At 37.5% G+C, this 26,530-nt stretch overlaps 1 protein-coding gene across 2 annotated transcripts in view; it reads left to right on the top strand.

The window, feature by feature from the left end:
• The window catches only part of GRID2 (glutamate ionotropic receptor delta type subunit 2), a 729,516-nt gene that overhangs the window by 430,168 nt on the left and 272,818 nt on the right, over nucleotides 1–26,530 (top strand). For both annotated transcript variants that reach the window (XR_009747555.1, XM_061477352.1), the window contains exon 4: nucleotides 8,957–9,162. Coding sequence is in view for 1 of the 2 variants with exons in the window: in XM_061477352.1 (XP_061333336.1) it covers nucleotides 8,957–9,162 (206 nt within the window). In the remaining variant the exon portion in view is untranslated. The remainder of the gene's footprint in view (nucleotides 1–8,956; nucleotides 9,163–26,530) is intronic.

The raw sequence follows: 26,530 nt of genomic DNA on the forward strand, positions 1-26,530 counted from the left end.
TGTAATATTCTCAAGTCTGTCTCCAGACAGTCTTAAAACTGTTTATTACTCATCTGGCTCTTTGCCAACTTCCCATACTCATTTACTTCACTGTGCCTCAGTAAACATATAATTAATTGAAGCTTATTATCAAACTTTTTTTTTTATTAGTATTTATTATGTCATCCATATAGGGAAAGGAATATGTATTTTTTGTTTTTGTAACTTCAATGTGTCTCTTAGCTGCTAACTTGTGATGTAATTGTTTGTGAAACCTTTATAGCAACTTGCTTTTGCTGGCTGACATTACCACTGGAAATTGAATACATGTTTTGGTTGACCCTAGAATTATCCAACTTCTGAGATAACTGAACTGTTCTATAAATATCTCTAATGGAACCATGGCCATGTTTCTGCTTTTTAACCACATAATAGTTGGGGAAATGCATTCCAGAATACAAGTGAATATATAGAAAGGTAAGAGTGTTTGTCATTTGTTCATACTGCTGTCTTTAAGGATGGAATGGATAAAGTATTCAAAGGCTTAGCCTGACAGCTCTCTGTGTTGTGTTAGTAAGGAGGTAGACCAAATTTTTTATTATATCTAGAATTACAGTCCTGAGGTCAAAATAAAACTGTAGATGTTCTAATACCTGTGTAATGGGTAATTGCTATAAAGGAGGTGCTGTCTCAAGGTTTTGCAGAGAGATGAGATTTCTTTCATATATGCACAGTCTGCAAATGTCAGATGAAAAGTGACTTATTTGAAGATTTTTGAACACCTTGTACTGAGCTCCACTAGAGATTGCTAATTAGTTTTCAACTCTCAAGGCATTGTTTTAAAATCTTCTTAGAAGTATTAAAATGGATTTTGTAAGTGATATTTTGGCAGCTAAATAAATTAACAGTTATCAAATGAAGAAACTATTGAACAAAGTACTTTGCATGTTTAATGGAAGAAATTATACCTCCATTGGCAAAAAGGCATGAGTTAGGCATAATAGCATCATAAATACCAGGTAGTATCATAAATTTAAAAAGAAAATTTCTCTCTGAGAGTTCTAACAGGTCAAGAAAAAGAGGAAGCACAGACAGGAAAAAGCTAGAAAATATTTATTACAGTATTTCTCAATCTTAGTTTCAACGCAGCTTTTGTAGCTTATGTTCTTCACAGCATCAGTCCACTCATATTCCTGTTTCTTTAGTATAAACTTTTAATCAGCTGAAAACATTGTGGAGCAAAAGGACACACAGAGACCAATTTGTCTGAAGTAAGATTATAACACTCATAGTAACACTGGGTTTATTACCAGAATGTCTGCAAGAACAGTAGGTCCGCGAGTGCTCAGTTTGGCAGCACATATACTAAATTGGAACAACACTTACTTCACTGTTCCTTGCCACCTCCTTGGAAGGGGGTATATAGCTCCTCATGCTTATGAAAACCAACAGGGAGCAGTGGTGATTGCAGGGAGAGTTGATGTATCATGCAGACAGAAGTATAGATTACTTGTTATTAAATAAAGGTATATATCTAGGCAGAAGTATAGAGCTCTGTTGTACAGTCGTATAGGATTTAAGTACAATTTTTCAAGTTTGGTGTGATTTTAAAGAGAGTAAATGCTGAAGGTAAACGGCACAGCATTCTAAATCATTATCATTGGAGGCACTTGGCAGGGAAAATTTATCTCTCTGCAAGAGGTTGTTTTGCTCAAAGACAACTCCTAGAAACCTTTTGGAAATCCCTGTTGCAAACTATAGTAAAGAAGAAATTGAATGAAGACATGGAAAGCAGGTTACACAGTCAAAATTGTGTGATTATAGAACATATTGCCTTGTCAACCTTCACGAGTGAGGGGTAATCACAGTCTGACTCCCTATTTCCAAGAAGCTAAGGTAGCAGCTGATACTCTTAAGGGTTAGTTCTAGCTTCAATTTGATTTATCATTTTCATCCTTTGGGGTTTGTTTTTTTTTCCTTCTTTCCAGTTAAAAACAAGGAAGTCAAAGGAACAGTCGTGTGTCAATCACCAGTAAGGTTGGAAACTTAGTCCTGCATGATTTGAAAACTGTCTCCCCCAAACATTGATTCAGCTACTTGAGACAATCTGTATTGATTTTTCATATTTAAAGGGTAATCTCTAATAACTGACATATGGCATGAAACAAAAAGCTAATGTAAATGACAGTTGGATGATCCATTAAAATAAGGATTAAATAGATATTTCAGTAGTGCCACCATAGTTCATAGCAAACAAAATTAAAGTTACTTGGATTTATTATGGTTTGGAATAGAACAATGTAAAATATATTTTTCTTCCTTTTTCTCAGTCGGATGATGTTAAGAAATTTGAGAAAATTTGTTTTCTCTCTCTTTTTTTTTATGTGTGAAATTTCAGAAAATTGCAAGCAAGGGATGTGAAAACCCATCATTCTTACCATCTACAAACTCAGTTTCCCCCAGGAAATGTCATCCCCACTCGTTAGGTTCCAGAAATTTTAATTATATGAAGATTTCATACATAATTAAACATTTGAGCTTGAATTTACATGTAAGTTTGAACTCCTGCTATACTCTCTGAACCTAGATTTTCCAGCTGAAACAGTTCAGGTAACTGCTCCCTCTCAATTCCCACATGTTAATATGAAAGCTATGTAGATTTGGGATTTTTTTTAATGTTTTTGTTTTGCTTTGGAGAATCACTGATTTACATATAAGCTGACTAATGAGAAGGAATCCCACTGCTGTGAAAGCAGTATGGACTGTTATTGAGTCATCGTGCTAAATTGTTGTTTTTCTGAGTGTCGATCTTAACAGTGTTAATAAATATCAACATGTGCGCAGGAATGCAAACACTTTGCTCAAGGCTTTAAACAGAGCACTGGCACTGTCAGAATCTGGCTGGAGCTGAGCATCTCCCTTGCGTACAGTGCATTTTCATAATTAACAATTGCTGTCATGTTAACCATCATTGTGTAAGGAAGAATCACTGTGCTAGACTTACAAAGCTTCCTTGATAAGAATTTGAACAGTGTCATTTGTTATACAATGCCTTTTCTCATCGACTGTGCAAATAAAGTGTTCTTTTGTATAAATCAGCCAGTGAATATTTATGACAGGTGCATTCACCTTTACTGCCGCAGCTGAATCATCTGGATACTGTGAGGAAAATGTTCACGGATCTGAAATGGTATCAGATGGAGGATGAGCTAATGACTGTAAACCAGGTTTGAGATAATCAAAGTGCTGAGTAGAGTGCCTTGTAATTTAGATGAAATACAGTGATAGAGGTGGATGGATTAATTCGTTACTGCTGGTGAAGAGTGCCCTCTTTTTCTTCTTCTGGCCATAATGTGATTTGAAAATTTTTTACAAACTTTGCATCTACTTCTAACTTTTAGATTTCTCATTTTTAATCAGAGTATAAGAGGTACCCAGCATGTGAGTTTATTTAAGATTTGCTGCTCTTTTTGTACAGGTTATAAAATCTGTATGTGTATATATATATATATATATATATATATACTGTTTTTTCTATATGACATGTCTGAACCCCAGCATATTTTGTTCTAGGCTATCCTGATCATTAGGCTTTCCCCAAGATGGATTTAGGGGACTTGCTCCCTCTGAATTTTTATATTCCTCTGCATAGAAACAGAGATGGCAAAGGAAAGTTAGGTTGGACCAGAGAGAAGAAATGCGAGGAAAATCTGATCCAGTGATCAAAAAGAAACCCTTGTGGAAGAACTACTTTTAGGGGTTTTTTATGCTAAGATGAGGCCATGGAAGTCATATATGCCAGTTAAAGACTTCGATGAAAAGAGAGCAAAGACATAATTTCGCCTGTAATCCAGTATTGAGGAAAGCTGCAGATTTTAAATCCTCCCAATCTGAAAATACTGGCTTCTTTTCCCTGCCACCTGACTCTGCATATTTTCTGCCGCACAGCTGCTGAGCTTTCCAGTAAATGGTGCAAATGTTTGTCTTAGGTGAGGTTTGAGTGTTGCTGCTGGGTTGGTCATTTAAGGAGATTTAGGTATAGGTCCTGCAGCCTGTGAAGGATGCTTGGGTCTGCCCTGAGTATGCTCGGCAGCAGCATTTAAGATACTTGTTTCTTGTGGTTTCTCCAATATTGAAAAGTTGCTTGATGAAAAGGCAGTGTGACTTTAGATGCTTGCGTTTGATTTGACTTATACTTTATTTCCTAAGTTCTTTCTTAGGTTAGTTCCATAATAACTAACACAGGAATGGTAAATTTGTAGTAAAGCTGGCACCTGACTCAGATCTCAGTTTGCCTAGTATTATGCTGAGTACCTGCATTTGAATGTATCAGTCGGGTCTTGAGACCTTAGGAGGCCTTGTGCTCACCCATGCAGGATGCTCTTTTCACGCACCTTAGCTGTGGCTGCAGCCAGTCTGATGCATCCAGTGTTGAACCTTTTGTGCACCAGCAGTCTAGACCATAAAGCCTTCATACAGACCTCTGCCTTGTTGTGGCATAGTTATGTATGGGTAGTCAGGGAAGGTAATTTCCAACAAGATCTTTGATTTGCTTGCCTTGCCCTTTGTTTCTTACACTTTCCAAGCCAACTTCACAGTCACTTAAATCAGCCACAATTTTGGTTCAGAAGAGAATGTTTGTAATGTTTCTTTTAAATTTTCAGTCTGTTTTAGCCCTGTAGCTGATGCTGAGTACCTGACTGCAGAATGGTATTATGTTCTTGTGCACACACGTGTAGAGTGAAAGTGATGGCTTTACAGTGAGAAAAAAAAAAGAAAACATAATACTAATCAGTAGCAACAGTGAGTTGGGAGGGGACTTTAGCAACTTTGGCTCTCGCATTCGTCTGTTCTGTATGGTAACTTTGGCTTTCATCAGCAAGGAGTATAATTAATACTGGTGATAATGGGCAGCTCTTCTGTGTTTCTGGAAATGACTGTGACTCATCTGATTTAAATAGAAAATAGAAATGCGTCTTCTGGCTGGGCAGCAGGTTGGCGAGCAAATTCAGGGCGAGAAACACCTGTGTTCCAGACATGAACAGTCCTGTGTCTCCACAGCAGAGCCATCTGTGACACAGGTTGCTTGCCAGATTTTTCTGCAGAAGGAGTTTATCTATTAGAAAGATGATTCCACAGTGCACTGTGGATATGTGCCACTTTCAGACAATCCACACAGGAAAGATAATGCTGCCCATTCAGTGGCAGCATCTGTTCTTTGGCATACACTTTGAATATGATCATTGCTAGTGACTTGCTGCTGAAATATTGGAAGCACTATCATGATTTAAATAGCATTTAAATAGCAGAATGTTTTATATGTGCTCTCTGCTGGTTCATAGCAGCAGGTGAGCATTCCAATACCTCCATTCTTCTACTGGATAAGATGGGGTAGACATGAAATGTGCATTTATTCCTGCCCACAGCTTTGTGTTGTATCAGTGCCAAAGACAGAAGTAGTAAAAAAGTTTTATGAATGGTCTGATACCTTTTCCATTAGAATTGTGTCCATTTCCTAAAATTGTATTATACTGATACCATACTGTTGGTATCAGTGATAATAAATGCAGAACTATATAATAGTATCAGACCTCTGTCCCTTTTGCCCCTTCATTTGGTGAAGATTCAGTATCATTGTTGCATTGTTTATATTTGCAGATATTTGTGGAAAACAAAGCCATTTGATCCCATAATCTGTCTTCTAGGACAACAGAGATTATGCAGAATATCAAACAATAACGCCAGTCTGCTTATAAATTAAGGTCAAATGATCCTGTTTTGAAAGGACACATAAAACTTGGGATTTTGACTCCAGTTGAACAGTTTGACCCAGGTTTTTTTTTCTATTTGTCTAGATGTTGAGTGACTGAGTAGTGAGCCTCAGGAACATTAGAATGAAGGGGTTAAAGTGGAAAGAAGTTATTTTGTCATTTGCATAAATCTAGGCGTATTTGTAGCAGTTCAAATAATCTTGTTGGTATTTAAAGTGCCAAAAAAATCTAACATCTCTGATTAGACTGAATTTAATTTTCCTGATTTAGATATTAAATAGAAGCTGTAATTAGTATGTGATTCTCTTATGGAACTTTATTTTTAGGGTTAGCATGTATTTTATTCATGTTTAAACTATTCTTCAAGTGTTCAGTAATACTGGTATTTCAGCAGTGTCTGAAGAATGGGGTTGCAGTGCTGAGTGCCTAAAATATCTTAAATACCTAAAATACCATTTCTTTCCAGTTCATGGCATTTTAGAGCACTTAGATAAGAGACCCAACTTTCTGATTGTCGCAGTCCAACTTCCAAGGCTAACCCTGTTGTTAGTTTTTGTTAACTGCTTGATTATAAGGTCTTACATGGTTATTTCTCTGTAATTTGAAGTATCTCAGTAATCTGGTGTTGGAGGAGGATGGCTGTCTAACACTCTCTAGTAAGTACATCTCTCCTGGGGAGACAGGAAGAGTGTCTTCTGTGGAGACTGAACTTAGTTTTCCTTATGGAACTGTTTGTGCCTGGAAATCAGCTAATCAGAGTGTGAATGTCTAAGCCTCAGATCTTTTTGATAGGACTGGTTGGACTTCTGTGAAACACAGAACTACCCAGATATCTTATTTTGCCTTAACCTGATGTCAAATGCTAAGATCACTGGTGTTTGTCAGAACCTTTAAACTTTCAGAGTATGTTGGGCCCCCCCAAATCTTCAAATGTGTAACTTCATAAAAAGAGTATTCATTGGGCTTGGAAAAGTGGAAAGCTTAAATTTAGTTCTGGTGCAGTTTTTCCAGCAAAGGTGGCAGAAAGATATAACTTGGGTATTTTAATTATTTCCTCTGGTCTTAAAATGATCTTTAGCTCTCCTAAAAGCTGTTACCTGTCAGTGTACCCTCGAGAAGGTAGATACTGCAATCCTGATAAAGTAAACAATAGCTACATGCTCCCCTGTTCTCTGTGGCTTGTCTTGGGGTTACCCTGAGCTGTTATCACAATGTACCAGTGCTGTGTCTCTTGTATCACCTGCAAAATAGACCACCCTAAGGGCTAGCCAGAAGCTCTTTCCTGATAGAGTTTATGGCTGTTCATGTAATAGCTCTTCTAGGGCTTACAGTCTATTGTGCTTAAGCATTCCTCCAGTCTACTTTCAGTCTGATTTTCCAGATTTTGCTGTCCTCTCACATCATATACCAACTGCATCTAAGGTGTTTTCAGTAGTATGAACCCTTTTGAGGTTCTTCATTCCATGTTTATTCATTCTATATTAGGATTAAATAGAGCCTCCCTCCCCAAGTATAAGGGCAGGGAGTAGGAAAGATGATAGGTGAGAATAAAAGATCTCAGAGTAGCCAAGCCATTATGAATATCTAGTTGGAAGCTTTCTCAGATATAAGATGTTTCATGAAGAAAGATGCATAATCAGCTTGTGGCCTCAGATCTGACCATTCCCCTGGAAGGCAAGGGACTGGCAGGGCACCAAGGATGTAGGAAGGAAGCAGAGCAGGAACTGCAACCCCCCAGGGATGGGATTGACCACCACACACCTAGGAGAGACAAGATTTAGTATTCTAATGTGAAAAATACTTTTTGGGGGAGTTTTAACCACAAATGCCCCTAAACCCTGAGAAACCTTTCTTGCCAAAGAAATGTTTCTTGAGGAATTTCTTTCTGTAGTGGGTTACTGGTTTCCTTCTTCTCACTCCCTTCTCCACCCCCCCCCCCACCCCCCCCCCCATAACTAGTGCCTGTATCAGAGAGTGTCTGTTTTGTTGGCTCTAAGGCTGTATCTTGCTCCTGTAAATGAGATTGGATGGGTGTGTGGGAGGCTGGCATGCCAGCAGAGAAAGAAGGATGTCCTGCTGAATGTCTCCTGGGAGAGCAGGTCTGAGCAAGTGCTGGGGAGAGGAGTCGTATCAGGGAACTGGTGACTTAGCTTCAGAGAAAACATTGAGAAGCTGCAGTGGTGTGTAGGGGTCAGACAGTGAGGACTTCCTGAGGTTGGAGGGATTTTCCTGAGGTCAAGGAGACCCTGCTCTGCCTTACAAAGTCATTGAATGATTTTAAATCTAAGCTTCCAGTTTGGGGTTTTAGATAAAGCCATTCAAAAGAGCAGTGTAAAAAAAAAAAAAAAAAAAAGAGCTTTTTCTTTGCTCTTGTGGAATTCACTACTGGAAAAGGCCTTTCAAAGGGCCAGCATCACAGTGTAAGGATACCTAGCCATTTCAGTTTGGGGGACATCAAAGATATTACAAGCTGCGTGGTGAATACAGTATTTTGCTGATCAATTCTTCCAAGTTATTTTTAAAGAAGGATTTATTCAGAATTAGCCAGAAAGCTCTATTAGGGCAGTTTGATATGGAAGGATTTTTAAAATTCCACCAGCAGTGGCAGTACCACATGAGTCCAGGCAGTACCACTGCAACTATTCTATCTGGGTTTTGGTTTGGTTTTGAAGGAAATAAATAGCTGTGCAATTTAGAACAACATTAAGACTTTTGGGTAAGTGGACAGCCCCAAGCTTCACTCAGATACATTAAACTACATAATGTTGCATAAAATAATCTGCTTTCTACCTTTCTCCCCCCCCAACAACCCTCACTAGAAGGAAGCACTGTCATCATACAGTCACCATAACTTCACTGCTCATTATGGATTTTAACATGGAAGTCAGTCCTTTAAGAAAAATAAAGAACAAGCGTGGTGATTGAAAGAACGAATTAAGAAACATGCTAGAAACATTTGTAGGCTTGTTTTCTCGTGGTTCCTTTGCACAATAGCTGATGTGTGCCCATTATTTCTCCTCTTTTGGTGCTTTAAAAAATGCTGTGAACATAGCACAGGAGGAGCTCCAGTGAATATTAAGTTAAAGCATAAAGGGGTCTGTCTACCTGACACTGAACAAAACACTTACATGAGATGAATCGAACAATTGTTTCTGTCTTTTTTCCACATACTAATTAGCATCTTGTTTGGCTTTTGATTTGCCTAGATATCCGTGGAATACAAGAGTTTTTGGACAAAGTATCTCAACAGGGAATGGATGTAGCATTGCAGAAAGTAGAAAACAACATCAATAAAATGATCACGGGGCTCTTTGCCACTATGCGAATAGAAGAACTGAACCGCTACCGAGACACTCTGAGACGGGCTATTCTTATAATGAACCCCTCGACAGCCAAATCATTCATAACAGAGGTATGTGTTTATCACTGGTAACTTCTTGTTTTGATGACCAAGATTCCAGCTGTTTGTCAAAAGATTCAGTTTATTTGGCTTCATAAAAACAATCAAAACAACCCCAAACAAACAAACAAAAACTCCAACTAAGAATGTAAATATTTTCATTTCAAAGACCATCATGCAAGGGTGTGTTTTCATGCTCAACAGTGTGCACACTGAATAGTATAGCTGCATTCTGCATGAGCAAAAGCATCTAGGAAACATGAAGCAGAATCTGCAGTCCAACTTCTGCTGAACCTTATTGATATTATATTGCTATTTCTTTGCTCATTGTGTCTCTCACTACAAAACCTTTAAAAATGACAATTTTATTATTATTTATATGAATATATGTCATATGTCTTTGTAGATAAAATGTGTCTACCCAATTGGCATTCCAATTTTTACTTAGATAATATTTGATAATGATCTATTATGTACCACTGAGTAGTGGAATTTATGAAGAGCTGGATCTGAATGAAGAACTTAAGACGATAGGCTTACAGTTGTGCTTATGTATTTAAACAAAAACTGCAAACAATATGGACAGAATTTTTAAATCCTCTTCAGGATTTAGTGACAGAAAACTTTCATATCACATTTGATTGCAACATGTCATTTTTTTATTAGTGGCATAGTTCTTTTTACACAGCACTGTGCTGTTTCTGTTATGGTTTTCAACATGTGTGTATACACTTCATCATCAAACACTGGTTAAAAATGTATTTGTTTTCTGTTCCATAGAAATACACTTCATCTCTGCAATAATTTTTCTTTGGATTTATTTGTAACTTGCATTACTTTTCTTTTATGCTTTCCTATTGCCAAGGTCTTCAGAAATTGAGGCTTAAAAACTATGTTGCCTCAAGTGAATGTCTTTTAGGAACATTAGTTAATAGAGGGCTTTTTTTGTTTCTTTTTGATTTTTTTTTCCTATTATTTATTTGGCAAGGGAGTCTGCTGTCCTTATTACACACTGTAGCTTGCTAATTCTGAGAAATGAGGGGTTGCAGCTCTAGCCAAATGTCTGCAGTGCATTCTAAGATACAAACAGTTTGTGGGCATGTTTTAGATTATTCTGCACTGTTTTCATCACCCAAGTCACAAGTGGTTTATTTTACCATAAGATACTTCACATTACAACCTCAGAGCAGCAGGGTTCAGGGCTCTAACTACAATAACTTAAAGCACCAACTCCTGTTGTTCCTCAAGAAAAATGCTATTTAAAAAAAAAAACAACACTTTATCGTTTATTTTTACACATTCAAGCATAGTAACAAAGTCATTGTCATCTTTTGAAGTATGTTGTCAAGAAAGTAAATAGTTTCTTTCAGAACTGTCACTTTGGCATTAGCCACTCAAATCCTCTCTCCCCCCCAAAAAACACCAACAAACCCTCCAGTTAATCCAAACCCACAATCCCTCTCCCCAGCTAAATATCCAAAACCACCCCCCCACCCCCCCCCCCAAAAAACAAAACAAACAAAACACTCTCAATGTTTCTCCTTTCCTGGAGACTGTAAGACTCCAGGAAAGGTCATTATCTTCTTTTGTGAGTGAGGCTCAAAGAGAGTGTCTAACATCAGTTACAGTTTTTGCCAGCATTTATTTGAAGCAAGATGTGTGACTAGTAAAGCTGACACCAGGAACCTCTCAATAGAAAGAGCTACTCAAATAGGTATATGATTACTGCCTTACTATATTTCTGTTGGTGGTGTGGAATGAACTACTCAACTGCACTCAGTCAGTGTCTGTGCAAGGAGAAACTTGCTGGGATAGTTTTGCCACGGGATATTAAAAATTGTTGTTTTGCAGTTGAACCAGCAGCTGTACTTTATAGACAAACAAGTTCTAAAGCCTATGGACTGACAATGGGTTAAGATATTCCAAAACAGCTCAAGTGTAGACATGCTTATTCCAAAGACTGTGCCTTGTGCATTGTTAGTTTAACTTGGAAATTCAGTTTAGATAGATTTAGATGATAGATTTAGAAGAAGTTTATAAGAAGCAACTGCTTACGTAGACAAGCTCTTGGGTTTTTTGTGGCCTTTCTGCCCAGGAGATGCTTTTGGCTGTCTAGTTGGATTCAGCTGTCGGTGTCTTTCCCCAGACCTCACATGGTCTTTGCTGCTTTGGTCGCTCTTAGATGGCTGATTTGGCTGAACCCCCTCATTGTTTAGCTGAGAAGAGGGTTTATTCACTCTGCAACAGCTGTAGTAAGCATAGGCTTGATTACTATGCAAGTAACAACTTTTCCAGAGTAAATAGTCAGATACTGGCCTGTGTAAATAGGCAGTCTGTAAATTTGAGATTCCTTGCAGTAGAATTTATCTCTGCTCTGACTCTGAAATTCTTATTTTTAAGTAAGAATACTGGGTTTAATTTAATAGTGTTTTTTAAGTAGCATTTCTTTTTTATGTTAGATCACTTCTTTCTTTCCAGCTTTTGCATCTCTAGAGCTCGCAGAGATGAGATCTATACTTATATACTCAAGAAAATGGGGATTAAGATGTAAATACGCTGTTCTGGCTGTAGAGATAAAACCCACCTTCTCTTTAACCATTATGTATTAATTTACCCTCTGTAGAGTGTTGAAAGGCAGGAAGAATTGAGAGCAGGTATCACAGCATCTCTCCTCACTGACTATAGGATTAATGTAAAGTGAGAGACAGGATCCAGCCAAATTCCCTGATGTCCTTCATTGCTTTGAGCTGGGGATGAAGGGGCAAAAGGGGAAAGCTCTGCTGAAATAGTGACATTTAGTGGGAGTAAGGAGTGTGGATGTATGGAGATGGAGGAGATTGGGACCTCTTCCCAGATCAGTTTGTGGCAGCATCTGGGAAAATGCTTTGCCAGGAATATATTGGTGGCTTATGATTTTTTTTTATTTTTTTATTTTATTTTTTTTTTTTCAGTAGGTTGAGATCTTTCTGTACCCTCAAATAATCACCCAGGTCCCACAGATGAAGCAAAATATTCCCACTGAAACTTTTGTGATTACTGAAAAGCACTTTGGAGTCAACCATCTTGCACAAAAATTGCTATGCTGTCTGACAGCACTGGTGACTGGTGTGAACAGTATGCCTCTTGTTTTTTTGGTTTGGGGTGGTTGTTTTTTTTTTTTGCACATGTTCTTCTGATCTCTGATGAGCTTGCAGGATATGAAGACAAATAGAGAAAAAGGAATAGGATGTCCTTGCCAGCTCAGCACTGGAGCAAAAATCCAGGGTCAAGTGACAGAATACAAAAGTATTAAAATTCACCTGGTGCTTTAGCAAAAGAGCAGGGACCCTTTTGTCCAAGAAAGTCTCTATCACCTTGTTAGTCTTGTCAGAAAGGCATCTCAAAACACTAGAAAAGGTTTAGGAAAGGGCAGAGAGAAACCACCTCTGTGCTCAGACTGCCTTGCAAAGCAAGGATTTCTAAAGCTAAGGATGAGAAGGCTGGGTAGTAAGAGGAACAGGCCAGGAAACTCAGGTTGCAGCAGAGATTCTGGGGACAGCAAAATGACTTAGAGAAGCAAGACTTTAGGAAGCAAGACAGGTATTCTCACTTGGGTCAGTATGCTGTCAGGACATCTCTGTTTACAACTTTATTTCTGTTTAGCTAAGGAAACTACCTTATGAGCTATGTGCAGAAATATGAATGTGATGTTTTGTGCAAAGACTGCAGGAGCAGATAACAAGACGACAAGGGATGCTGAAGCTGATTCAGTTTCTTAGATACAGAGGAAAATAATGTTGATTAGCAGAACACTGTACACATTGAAAATCCAGTAAGCTGTGGGCAGAAGAGCTTTAGCATCAGCCAGGGGTTTTGCTGGAGTTTTGACAGGCAAGCTCTGTAAGGCCTTGGTCTAGGTGCTGGAGACAGTGCCACCTGCAGCTGTCAGTTCTTCCCCTTAACAGAGGGATTCCCACGCCAGCAGCAAGCTTGGCAGATGTGACTGTACACCTTGATGCCCCTTGCTAAAGTCCTTGGTTCTGTTGCAGGGGCAGTGACCTCTTAAAGAAAGGGGTGAGAACACTTTTTAACTGCAGCACCAAGATTCAGCAGCTTGTCAGGCAGAAATTTCAGAGCATTGGCAATGTATATAACCATCAAAGGTGTTGTGAGGACTTGAAAATTTCAAGCCATCAATGCAGTGGGCATTGTCAGTTCCCAGACTGGAGAGAGTGCTGCACACTATATGTTTGTGTAATTAAAAAATATTAGTTTTTAATTATTCCAAAGGCTTCATTCTGCAATCAGCTTGAAACTGCTGAGCCCCATAATGTCAGGACTTCATGCGTGCAAGTGATTATGCTAGAGATATTGGCAATGTTTACTGTTAAACAGGTACTTAAAATTAAGCTACCATGCATCACAGAGCTAGGTTATAATTATTTAAAATGTATTAAAATTCAACAAAACTAGCAGCTGCCAAATCTGAGAGTTTTAGCAATAAGTCCGGCATGTTGACCTGTGAGTATGCAGACATGCTTATTGTACCAACCTATGTAGGTGCCATTTTATTTGTCTATATTAATTTTCAAAGAAAATTAAAATCATGTAGCTTTTAGGTATTAGTAAGAACTGCTGCACATGATTCTGGTGAATTGAAATGTTTGGGTTTTTTTCTAACCCAGGCTGATGTGGGACCGTACTAAAATAGGTTATCTTGAATGAAGAGAAGCTACACTACTGCTTCATGAATAAAAGAACTCTTTATAAATTAAATATTAAAATGTACAGGGAAAATAGAATGAAGAATGTAAATGAAGTACTGAGGAGTTCTTGCAATGTAGTGGGCAAGTGAAAAAGAGAAGGTGAATGTTTTAGGAGCAAATGTAATTTAAAAATGCCTTATGTTATTGAACCTTCACCATGTTTTTTCTAATGGTTACCATGAATAGAATGTGGAGTAAGACTTATTCTGTGCTATAAGATTATTCGTGGTGGCACATGTCCTGGTATTTATTATATTTTATCACTATTTCTCTATTGAAAATAACAGGTCATTTTAAACCTAAGTATTTGAAAAAGTATATATTTTTTTTCTTTTTCATAAAGTGACATGGTTATTATTTTACCAGATTTTAGCTTTAGATGTGATCATGCAGCAAATCACAGATTGTGACAGGGATTTGCTTTAGTGTTACATAGCACTTCACATAGGCTTATTTTGTTAAACAACTTATTTGCTGTGAATTAGGAAAGTTTACTCAACTTCTTCTCCACAAGGTTTATTCAGCCTTTGTGTGTCCAGAGTTCATGGAAGCTCAGTCTTTTTTACTCGTTGTTTGTTTTGTTATACCTTATTCTATGACACTGTGCTCATTGGGTTTTAAATGTATCCTAAGGAATGTTACGCTGACATTTAACTGTTTTTTTCTTCTCTTTTTATTAATAAAGAAAATTTAGTTTTAGTTAAAAGCATGATCTATAGCCATGTATATATAAACGTGTGTACACAGGTGAATGCAGCTGAGAGTAGGAGTTAGGAATCCAATGCACCTGGGTGCTACTTCCACTGAAACCTATAGCAAAAATTCTGTAGTTTCCACTAGAACTAGATGGTTTTTGTTTAGTGGTTTTTGTTCAGATGTGAACAGATAACATACATAGAGAGGTGGAAGACTCCAGATAGATACCAAGTCCATATAACCATCCCTAGATAAAAGGTAGAGCCTTTGTATAGTGCATATGAGATAAATAGTAACATTATTTTGTGTACATCCATATGTTTCCTGCAAAAGTAAAAGCATATTCATCTACCATCTAAAACCCACCCTGGTTTTTATGGTTTTTTTTAATGAGCTGTACTGCCTGAAGGATTTCTTCTTCTCAAGCAGCTTGGAGATAGAGCAAGAAAGAATTTGTCAATTGAATTCAGCAGTGATGAACTGATCCAGTGATAGACTGGAAAAGCTACCACAGGTCTCATAGTAAGCATGCTGTATATCCCATTAGATGACTTGATGACTTAGCACATTTGTATGTACATCATAATTTTCTGGGCACTGCTGAATATGGCAGTGGCTGGTAGTTAGCTGATGCTAATAGTAATGGAAAAGGTAATTTTTCCATGATGCAGATATTAATTATTATTTCCCTCAGAGATTTTCAGCATTTTCTTTGTAAAAATTTATTTGTGATCTCTGGGAATTTCTAAACAATCCTATTTACATAAAATGCAAGTCTGAAGTCTCTAAAGGCGAGAGTTGTTCAAGCAGTTTTCTTTGATAGAAGTGAGGAAGGTGAAGGATCAGCAACACCCATATGAACTTGCTTAATGCTATTTTTACCTCCTTTGCCTGTCATCTTATCATACCTATATATATTGGTTATATTGGGATTTACGTAGGAGAGCTGGTCTTCAGAGGCTAAAAACAAATCTTGCACTGTTTATGACTGTTTGCTTCTTTGTCTTTCTTATAAGTAAGCTGAATGCTCTGATCTTTAAGGTTGTCTTTCTCACCAGTTGTTTTTTTGAAAAGCATCTGAGCTTTGTAGACCTGCACACTCCTGTAGACCATACTTGCTTTTTCCATAGCTGGAATAAATCCCATTTGGCATACTCCACTGTTATTTGTTGTTGTTAATGATAATATATATAATGAAATATATTTTCTTTTTTTTGTCTTTCTCCAGCCTTAAAAACAGAATTTATAGCTGCAAACTGAGCTAGAGGCTTAAAAGGCTTTTTACTTCATAGGATCTTCCAAATCTCTAGTAAAGGGATGCTTAGAAAACTTGTTCAGAATGCTGAACAAGTTGAAACTTTGAGCTTTAAATGTAGCAAAAGAGTCTTTTTGAGTTCTTTCAAACTGCAAGAATTGAAGCGGGGTCTTGGAGGACTCTAGATTCTACCTTTCAGAAAAAAGTCTGAGAAAGTTCTTGAATTTACCAGTTAGTCAAATTCCCTGACTTTTTATGCTCTTGCAGCCATGAGTGTAGGCCATCCAGCTGATGGCTGAACGATGAAATGAAAATTCATGCAGTTTTCCTACGCTTGATGAATGGTGTGATGGTATCAATTCTATATGCACTCACTTACCATAGGGTACAAGTGTGAAGATAAAGCATTTTAGTTACAGAAAAAATGAAAGTGGAAAGTAAGTCTCACTGGTGAAATAAATCAGCTTCAAAGGGATTTGTATCAAATGTGTCATTACTGTGTCTGTAGCCTAAAGCAACCCTTTTGGTTCCTGTATTTTCAGGGAAGTATCAGTAGGAGAGTGAAATCCAGGTTCACAATGTAGTGTTTGGGTTCTTGGGGCAAAATACTGTGCTTGCTGTTGCTAGGGTAGTTTATTTTAGTATCTAAAATTAAGAGGAAACATAATGGGAAATCTGTCCCAACACAGAGGGTCGAGAACTAAAAGAACAGGGACTGGTGGCCATCTGCATGTCCTATGCACTGTTATGAATTTTGGAACTAGGGTTGTACCTTGCTGTTCCTGAAAAGCAAGGTTGTGTATTAGTAGTCAGGAGCTCAGGTGGGACATTTGTGTTGGCTGCATATTGGTTTTGTCTTTTAATTAAGGTTTTACAATATCAGCAGCTGAGGAGAAGCAGGATATGGGCATGCTCATCTTGCAATACGCTTGCAGTGTGAAAAGTGAGACAAATGCCTGTATGATGTTACAAGCCTGGTGGTAGCAATATACCCTGCGGCTCTTACCATGACTGTCTGTGATTTTACATCCTTTACTATGGTGCTGATAGTCTGAGACCCTTATTGAACTTTGAGTCCAAAGCCAATATGAACTGGAGCATTTGTGTGGTCTACAACATAAGAAAGTCACAGCATATCTCTGCATTTTTCTTCTTTCTGGATTTTCTTCATTTTGGCTTCATGGTGTCTAGGCATTTACTATAAATGGATATTCACATTATGCTGGTTTCTAGCCTATGCCGGAGGGTAGCACAGTTGTGAGATGTGAATCAGTTCTACCTCTGTTGTCAACAGCAAAAGCTGTAGTGTGTTATTTTGTTTTGACCAGTATTCTAGATTTCTTCTCTTCTTCAAATTTTGGAGCTATCTAGTGAGCTTTTAAGTATCCTCTTCTATCCTTAATTCTCTTTCTATCACAATCTGTAACTTGGAATGCAGCAGATTAAGGGGTCTAAGTGCAACTCTTTAGTTTCACTACATTTTTATACAAAATTTATTACAAATATTTATGAAAATTATAGTTAAGTTCTTAGTGTGTTTATCTGAGACAAGAGGAGCTTTAGTGATTAAGTACCGAGTAGATATATTATGTGCTTTATGAGAATGTCATAATATTTGCTGTTGTGCAGACAGTTGTTGGATTATGCTTTCCTATAAATTTCTTTCTGCTGCTCATGGCTTTTAACAGCACAGTCATTGGCATTCTTTTCTTTGGGATCTTGCTGGGTATGCTCTTTTCTGGACTAAAACAAATAACTGAGGGGCTGGCCTCCCATGATCTTTAGAGATGTAATAATTCTTTTCTTCTTCTATTTGTGTTGGTTATTCTTAGTCCTGGTTGCTTAAATTGCTATCAAAGTTAATTATATTCCCCTGTTATACCAGCTATTTGAATTGGATCTGATACTCTTGGTTATTGTTTGTTCTTCCTCCCTGCATTTATAGCTTCACTATAAACACCTCTGTTGTGTTCCTCTTGAGAGACAAATGTCTTCCCATACAGAGCAAATTGCTTCAACCAGCCAAACAGAATTAAAAAGAAAATAAAACACATTAATGAAACAAAGCTATCATATACACATTAGTAGAGACAGTACTGTATTAAAGTGCATATTTTCTACTGGACTCAGGGTGGCTGATTCATATAGTTGTTACAAAAAGTCCACTCCGAATATCTGCAAAACTAATATGCAATTGACTGCCACAGAGTAAGTGTCTTCTTGAAGTAAAATGACAGCTAGAGAGGATTAACTTAAAGGGGAGATAAGATCTGACAAAACTGTTTCTAATCCAATTCTTCCTCCAAAGTCATGTTGCCTAACTGGCAGAACTGTTCTGCCTCCTTCCTTCACACCAGTAAATAAATAGACATATAGCCAGTGCATTAGCTTACCTACGTTTCCCTAAAATAGAACCGATTTCCTAGCTAACATGAAAATCTAGTATTGAATGTTTCTAATCGTGAAGCACAATTAACTGAATCCTAATCAATATATGAATTGTTTTGCCCATCTGTTAGAATGAAATGAGGAGAACTAATAGTTGTTTCTTCTATTTTAAAAACATTCCCTGTGGCACTGATGAATCTCCCTTATTAGTTTGCTCAAAAGTAAAATAGACCTTTATACCCTATCACCCCTTCCATAATGTTTGTTGGGAGTTTGCTTATGAAATTTAGCTGAGCAGTCTCTGCTTTTCTTCTTGTTTCAGTATGTGTGTTGTAATTTTATTCTGGCTGTAATGTTTGTTGCCATGCATGCTTCAGTAATCTTCATGTCAACTTAAATTCTTCTTTAAAAATTTGGTCAACAAAATTGGACAATTATCTGCAAAAATATTAACACTTCAATAAAAATGCTTAGTATACCATTAGAGAAAATTGCTGTAACGCTGGGTACCTCAAGATTCACCTTGCTTTTGTGGACACTTCATAATCAGCAGTCAGATTTTTGAAGACTCTTGTAAGACAATTTATTCTATTTTAGAAGTACTTAGCAGACAGAAGCTGACTTTGTAGTCTCCACAGAGCTTAAGGAGTTGCAGACTGCAGCAAGTTGGGTGATGTGGTCTAGGGTGAGGTGTCCCTTCCATGGCAGGGGGGTTGGAACTAGATGATCTTAAGGTCCTTTCCAGCTGTAACTATTCTATGATTCAGTGATTCTATGATATCAGGGGCTGATTTTAGCTTTAGGCATTATTTGTTTCTTACCTCCCTACATAATTTTTCCCTAGTTAGGACTTTTAGTACTTACCTTATTTATAAATGGTTTCAAAAGATATTTTTTTTTTTTTATTGTCCTGGATGCTCTGATTTCAAATGGAAAATTAATTAATGGCTATGACTAATCTCAAAATTTCCATAAATGAAAATAACAGCTGCTTCTGCTGATTTTGAGAATGGATGTAAAAAGTCTTGCTTTGATTTTGAAAAGACATGTTATCTACTGGTTGCCTATGTCATCCATTCTAAAACCTCATCTTTTAATAAGAGTCCTAAGCTATCTTGGTAGGGTTCACTCATTTTATCTCTACTTACAAGTGACAAGGCAGTCTGTGCTGCTAAAGCTGGTTGCTGAAGGGTTGGGCTAGATGATCGTTAAAGGTCCCTTCTAACCCAAACCATTCTGTGATTCTACAATTTTCTGAAACAAAAACTGAAAATTGATACCATACTCCATAGTGTTAGGGTTTCTTGAAATGTAATCTTGAGAATCACATGAGATTTGCTTGGGAAGGGAGTCAACATTTATCTTAAGGTAGATAAAATTTTTATCTTACAGAATTTCCTGTATTTCAGAAGAAATAAAGAATGAGAAGCAATAGGAGTTTATGCTGTCAGCACAATTTAAGAAGCAGTGGCTGGACATGAAAACACAAGGAGAAAGAAAAAAAGGAAAGGGAAATTTGATGATGCTAGTGGCCTACTTTGTTTAAAAGGGGAACAAAGGCTGTTTTGTTTGGTCTTTTGTGTTTTATCTGTCTTATGAGCCAGCATTCCTGTTCAGTTAGATGGACACAAATTCAGAATAGATTAAATGAAGAAATACATTTTTGCAAGCTTTCTTCAGGAAATCAGTAAATAAAACATCCTTAAAGAGTGCTTTGCATGAGACATTCATTTAGTTATAAAGACACCAGGGGCACCTTTTGACTCCTTCTGAGGTATTTGGAGACAGGCCACAAGAAGGGCCTTCAGGCAGTGCCAGCTTGCTTTAGCTTAGGGAAGTAAATTGACTCTCATTATGTGGCTGGACATTTCTCTGTGGGATTATAATGGAAAAAAGTCTCGTAAGTTATTGCATCTCTTGTTCACCATTTTGCATTGAGAAGAAATGAGATATGCTGAAAGGAAATAGGTGAAGGGAAAGGGAAGTGGATGATTCAAGCTTTCTCCAGTTTCAGTCAACCAATGGTGAAAGCAGCTTCTTACAAGCTTTAATTTAAACAGAGAGTTTCAAAAGTAACATACTTGGCACTTTGAGATGCTCTGAGGAATGAAAGCTTTTCATGTGTGATCTCACAGCTCATGTTTGAATTGCCTGGATGTGTACTAACAAAGAGAGATAATGCGTCCTTGCAGTTCAGAGGTAGGTATGTTTTTCATAAATAAATACTGGATACTGAAATTTTCCATTCTCGGGAGAGAGGAGCTGTTGGGTCTGCAGAATTCCTGCTTCAATGAGAACCCTGCAGCTGGGGCCTATGGCATCTCCAGCATCCCCAGGTGATAGCATGGTAGAGACATTCTTCATGAAAGCCCCAGGGTATTTTGTGTCAGAACTCTTCCAGGTGCTTTGATGTTCTGTCAAAAGCAAAATATAACTTTGTCTCTCTAGCTGTTGAAATTTGTGTGAGCTCTTCACACCTGAGCTGTACAGTAGCTCCTAGTCCCCTTCAGAGTGTGATTCAATTTGTCAGTCAGTGACCATAAAGCATTCTGTGGTTTATAAAATATTTGAGTAATTTTTGCCTTCTCAATGAAGGTCTGTTTCTATGAATGCTCTGCTGGTTTGGTCTCAGACAGGTAGTTTGGAGGGTAGGTGGTATATGCTCAGCACTTCATCAGTGTGATTATCTCTCAGATTCTAAATTGGGCAGCTTTGAAGAACCAGTGTATGATAACCATCAGCCAGGTTTGAACTGTGCACCTTAGAGGTAAGAGCATGAGCTAGTATTGGAAAAGCCAAGTCACAGGTCTGTGCATATTCTGCAGATCAGCACAGAAATGTACCTGCAAAGTATAGGTGGTTAAAATGTATGCCTAAAATGTGTAAATTACACCACACTTCATACCCTCTGTTAAATATTTGGCACATCCTCATGATAGCACTGTAAATGTGAATCTGATTTGTGCTGTTATTTTTTATTTATTTTAAATTAATAATTATGAAATAAGACTGTTTTGTTTATATTCTATTTCACAGATATTTGTCTAACACATACACAGCCAAAAAGTATGCTCATATTGCACAAATCATGCCAGCAGTATACTGCTGTTGGAATCAATATTTAAGGAATAAAGCTTGCAGTTTCTGTTCAGTAAATAAGTTAAATGTTGGAAAAACTTCAATGACTTCAAGAGTTCAGATCCTGACTGAGGCCAGCTACAAGGTTTTTTCCACCAAAAAATTTCAAGTTTCCTGTGGTCTGTGGTTCCAAGATAGACATACTACCTGAGAGCCTAGGCTCTGAAATCTCTTTCATAGAATTTCAAAACTGGGGTTTCATTCCAAGCTGGAATAAACCCAGATTTTCAAATATCTGTATCCTCTGCAGAGTTATATGACCTTTTTTTGTGCTGCTCTTCTCCTGACTAGCTTTTAAATTTACTTCCAAGCCGAGTGCTTTACATTTCAGCCTGGCATATTATGCTCATGGGTCTTTCATTATAAGGAGAGCATTACTGTCTTTGCTGTTAAAACATCCGTGTTAGGGCATCCATATTGCCAACTGCTAATGTTGGCTGAAAGTACTTTTTCGTTGTCTAGTTCATCAGTCTCTATTTTGATCTTGTTTAGGTAGTGGCTTCCAGCCTGCCATTACTAAGGATGCTAATTAGTATTGCAAGAGTGAATCCAAGCAGACTGTCAAGCCAGTGTTCAAAGAGGACGCAGAAAACCAAGCACTGTCTTAAAGCTAGCTGATGGACTTATGCATGCTAAAGTGTGCAGCTGGAGTGTGCAGCTACCACACACGAATTGAATGAGGGAAAAGACAGAACAGGGTGAGAGATCCCATAATGTACTTTCACTTTCCCATTCCAGCTGTCTGGTCACACCTCAAGTGCAGAAAAAGACAAACCGCTCAGACTAAAAGGACAAAACCCCTACCTTTGCTGTTGCCTATGTGCCTGAACCACCGCATGAAACTTGGTGGACCACATCAAGTACTGCTGACAGATCCAAAAATCAGTATTTTCATCTGACTTCTGTCCATTATCAGAGGAAAATGATATTAATATCTGATTTCTTACAGCTATGCTGCCACAAGCAACATTATTTATAATATACATAGGTATATATGCTAATAGTAGAGAAGTTAAGTGAAAGAACTATTAATGAAATACAGGGTCAGTTCTGATAACTTACAGATGCTTTTATTTGTGCTTTTTTTTTTTTTTAAATCTCATGTCGGAGAGACATGAGATTTATTTTCAGAAAACAGTATTAACATATTAAATTAACTGAATTTTTATTGGAATCCAAATTTAATCTTAATCTCAAATAGTTGTTTCTGTTCACTATCCTCATTATATAAAGCAGCCAAATCAGAGGCTTACAAATATATTGTCTGTCTCTGTCAGTGCAGTGTTGTTCCCTGAGGTATCAATGCTAAAAAGACGTGTATATTCAAAGTTTTTTGATACTTCTAATGTATGTTACAAAAAAATAAGGAAAAAAGGTGTGTCTCAATTGCATAAGGCTTGCCTTTGGGAGAAGAACAGAGGCATAGAATTACCCTGGGAGAAATTGTTGAAGCTGCTTTCAGTTTTGGCAAATGCTTTGACTGGATTTTAAAATAAATTTCACAGCATTAAATTTGTTGAGTTCAAATATACATGTACATAGTAAGAGTGAGAAATACAATTTTAAGCCTGGTACAAATGTGCATCCTGTCACAGGACTGGGAGGTAATATTGCTTGATACGAAAAGCTACTTTTCTGATTGAGGCACTCTGTTGCAGAAAGATTTGAGAAAGTGAAGAGTTTATGAAGGGTAAAGAAAACTAATGGTTGTTGAGGATCAGTAAAAGTGAATAGATTCAAAATAAACATATTTCCATAGTTTGCTTTCATTCTGAACACTTGATATAGTTTATACTTTAATACAATTAATATAGTTTTCACTTGGAAGCATTTTATTCTTTCAGCTACTCTTTTGTATATATTTGCTTCTTTTTAAGGTAAGTCTCACTATAGTGAATTTTCCCTTTACCACAATATATTATGAAATTCTTTTAATGTTTAACCTGATAAATCTTCCACTGAGCAAGATATTCAAGATGCCCCATACATCAATTGTGACTTAAAATTAGATGTATCGCTTCATCCTTCTTGCCTTGTTGACTTTCCAAGATTTGCATGGAAATGTACATATAACATGGCCGTATCGGACTCCTTTTGTATATCAAATTTAGGGAAGACTTTTGCCACCTCCTATTCTTAGGAATACAGTTTGTCTGTCTTTAACTCTTAGTCTTAAGTGATTACTGTTTGATTTCACATTGCTTTGGACAGATAGATCCTTCTGCACATGGCTGCCTTCTCTCCCATTGTCACTAGTGCCCATATGGACCACAGCCAACAGCTTGCTCGCTTTGTGGTGTCCACTGCATACTGTCAGAGGGAAAGTCAACATACAACTTCCATTTATTTTGACAATAAAATTTTCCATATCTTGCCCCTTGTGATTACACGACATCCTGCTTTTCATGGGGTTACTGAGTCAGATCCTCCTTTGTGCGATGATCTGGTGGTGTTCGTAGTCTCATTTGTAGTGTTTGCTGGTATTTTTACCTTGCCAGGATTTAATGTACTGATGACTTCGGATGCCCTTCTTCCTTAGGAGCACACAGCCTGGTAGGGTGAAAACATAACTGTTTTATGATGTCCCTGCAAACTTTATCAATATTCTGCTTTGTCTTTTTGAATTTATCCAGTTCAGTCAATCTGACCTCAAGACAGAGTGTTTGGGATTTGAAGATGATGAGCTGTCTGCCTTCTGCACACATTTCTTGCTTGCCCGAGGCAATCATATCTGCTGCACTCAGTAAGACTAAACTGGGACTTTTAGCTTCTAGTTGCTTGAAGATTTTTGGTTTTCTTTGTTTTATCAACCTATCAAATTTGTTTTCATATTCCTCAAGAGTCATGGTAGAGAACTGTGTAACCTCTGCACAGCTCATAGTTCTACTTCCAGTGCAGCCTACTTCTCCTTTACTATGTTGACTTGAATTCATTCTGCTGTTTGCTTAGTCCTGCACCTCTACTTGCTAAGGTTTTCCCTTCTTGTCCTGGTGGGTTTTGCTGTTTTGATTTCATTTTCTATGATACGCTAACATACCGGATTTTCAGCAAGGAGAATTCATCACTTTTGCTAGAAAATGCAGCGCTTGGTGAAAGTTTATTCTGAGGCAGAAGACAGTTCACGAACTTAAGACGTAGGGAGTATTAGAAGATGTTTTTCACAAGAGCATATTTCTCACTAAAGCATACCTGTACAAATAAATATAATTTTTCTACTTTTCCGCAAATAATGTGTTTCTCACAAAATGTGTCACTGATTCCTTTTGTATGACTTTTAACTGAATTTCCTGATGGTGTTTATTTGTTCAAGGAGCTCATATCTCACATGATAACTGTAGGGTGGATTTGTTTGGTACAAGTCACTGCTGTTACTGTATTTTGTTCAAAATGTACAGATTGATCCTTCCATCACATTTCTGTGCATTCTGCACATGGATGTTTAATTTTTTTCTACATTAGTGATAGGTATTATTTTTTTCCATACTCTTAATTTCCTATAAAGTTCTCAATTTATTAATGGTAATAAAGGTATAAATATGTATTCACATCATCCTTTCAGCACATGGTAATTTTAAAATATGAAAAACCTTACTAAGAATTTAATGGTAATAGTTATTAATTGACAGAATTTATCAAAATCAGTAAGTCCTTGTCTCTCAAATGTAATTATTGTGGTGAGTTTTATCAAATAGTTTTTAGTAACCCAAAATTTCATCCTATGGATGACTCCAACAGTATGGATGCTGGTGATTTGCTATTGGACATAATTATTTCCTGCCATTTTCTCTATGTATGTAATGTCCGGAAAATTTAGGATGTGGTCTGTATTGGTGACTCACAGTTTTACGCTCTCCCTGGATCTTTGTCCAACTTAAATACATCCGCTGTCTTTCAGACATCTGTTCAATGTCTAATCACCCAAACTTGAGCAAGTTTTAATGTTTATTTGTTTAATCATTCTGGGCAAGCTGTTACCTTCTCATCTGTCCGTTATGGCTCGATTTTGCCCTTTCTCAGGATCTTCACATCTGTCTCGTGTTTAACCATAGCTGCTTCTGTCTAGAAAGTAACTTTGAATGCAGACTTTCTCAGTAGAAGGTGCACAGGTACGGCATGTACCTTGCAATTGCTCTTTCTTTTGATAAATACAATCAAACCCAGCTTGAAGCTATTCAAAGTACTGATGAAAGGTTATTTTTCCAGCTTGTTGCTCTAATCATCCACCTGTTCTTGGGCCTGCCTTCTTAGTGGTGTAGAACACAAAGCTTTTACTTTTTCTCAGAGCTTTTTTTGAAGTATTGAATGTTGCCTTTTGTATTTTAGATGGTGTTCAGGTGTCAGCTCTTGTTTGCTTTGCCCATCTATTGTTCATTGCTTTCTTTCTCAGTGATCTTGCTTCTGCAGTGACTTTCCCTTGCACATGGAAAGAGCACACTACTAATGCATATTAAACCAATTCACTATCCTGCTTCAAATCTTTCCTACGTACTTTCTGTCACCTTGCCTATGATTAACTTGACAATATAAAGGCAGCTGTTATGTTGAGACAGCTGAGTACTGTAGTGACTAATATTCCCTTGCTTCTTTGAACTCCTCATCCACCTGTCTACTTATCTGCCTGTCTACTACATAACCTACCTAGCTTCTTTTTACACTTCAGATGCTAACTTTCAGAAGGCAGGTTCTCTCTCTTGTCTTTCTGCATATACCCAGATGGGCTTTGACCTGTGGGACTTCCTTGTGCAATGTGCAGTGCTGTTAAGAATGTACTTGTGCTGAGGGCCCATACTAACCTAATTTCCCGACTGCTGTGGTCCTACCTCTTCTCTGTCCCTAATTGCATATTGCAGCTCCTTTGTGCCAACTCTCACTAGTTAGATTTTTTGCATAGTTGTTCCAAAGTGCTATGATTCTGTGATTCTAACTCAGCAGATAATTATCCACTTTTTTTGGTAAGGTGGCTACAATGTTACTTTCTATTAACAGTCTTCAAATAGATGAAAAGCCTCTCTTTTTTTACTGCTTCTGTTCCACCAATTAAAGCTTGAAATGTGAAGGGTGTTTCCTACTGCTGTCATAAAGCCATGAAATAATAAGAATATTTAATGTAGCTCTAGTCTGAATTGCTTGGTACAAAAAATTATTAACGTGTATGTAG

This window comes from Pezoporus flaviventris, unplaced genomic scaffold (genome assembly GCF_033815535.1).
Source record: "Pezoporus flaviventris isolate CSIRO_AGI_PZ_B2104156 unplaced genomic scaffold, CSIRO_AGI_Pfla_v1 ptg000002l, whole genome shotgun sequence".
Classification (NCBI taxonomy): domain Eukaryota; kingdom Metazoa; phylum Chordata; class Aves; order Psittaciformes; family Psittacidae; genus Pezoporus; species Pezoporus flaviventris.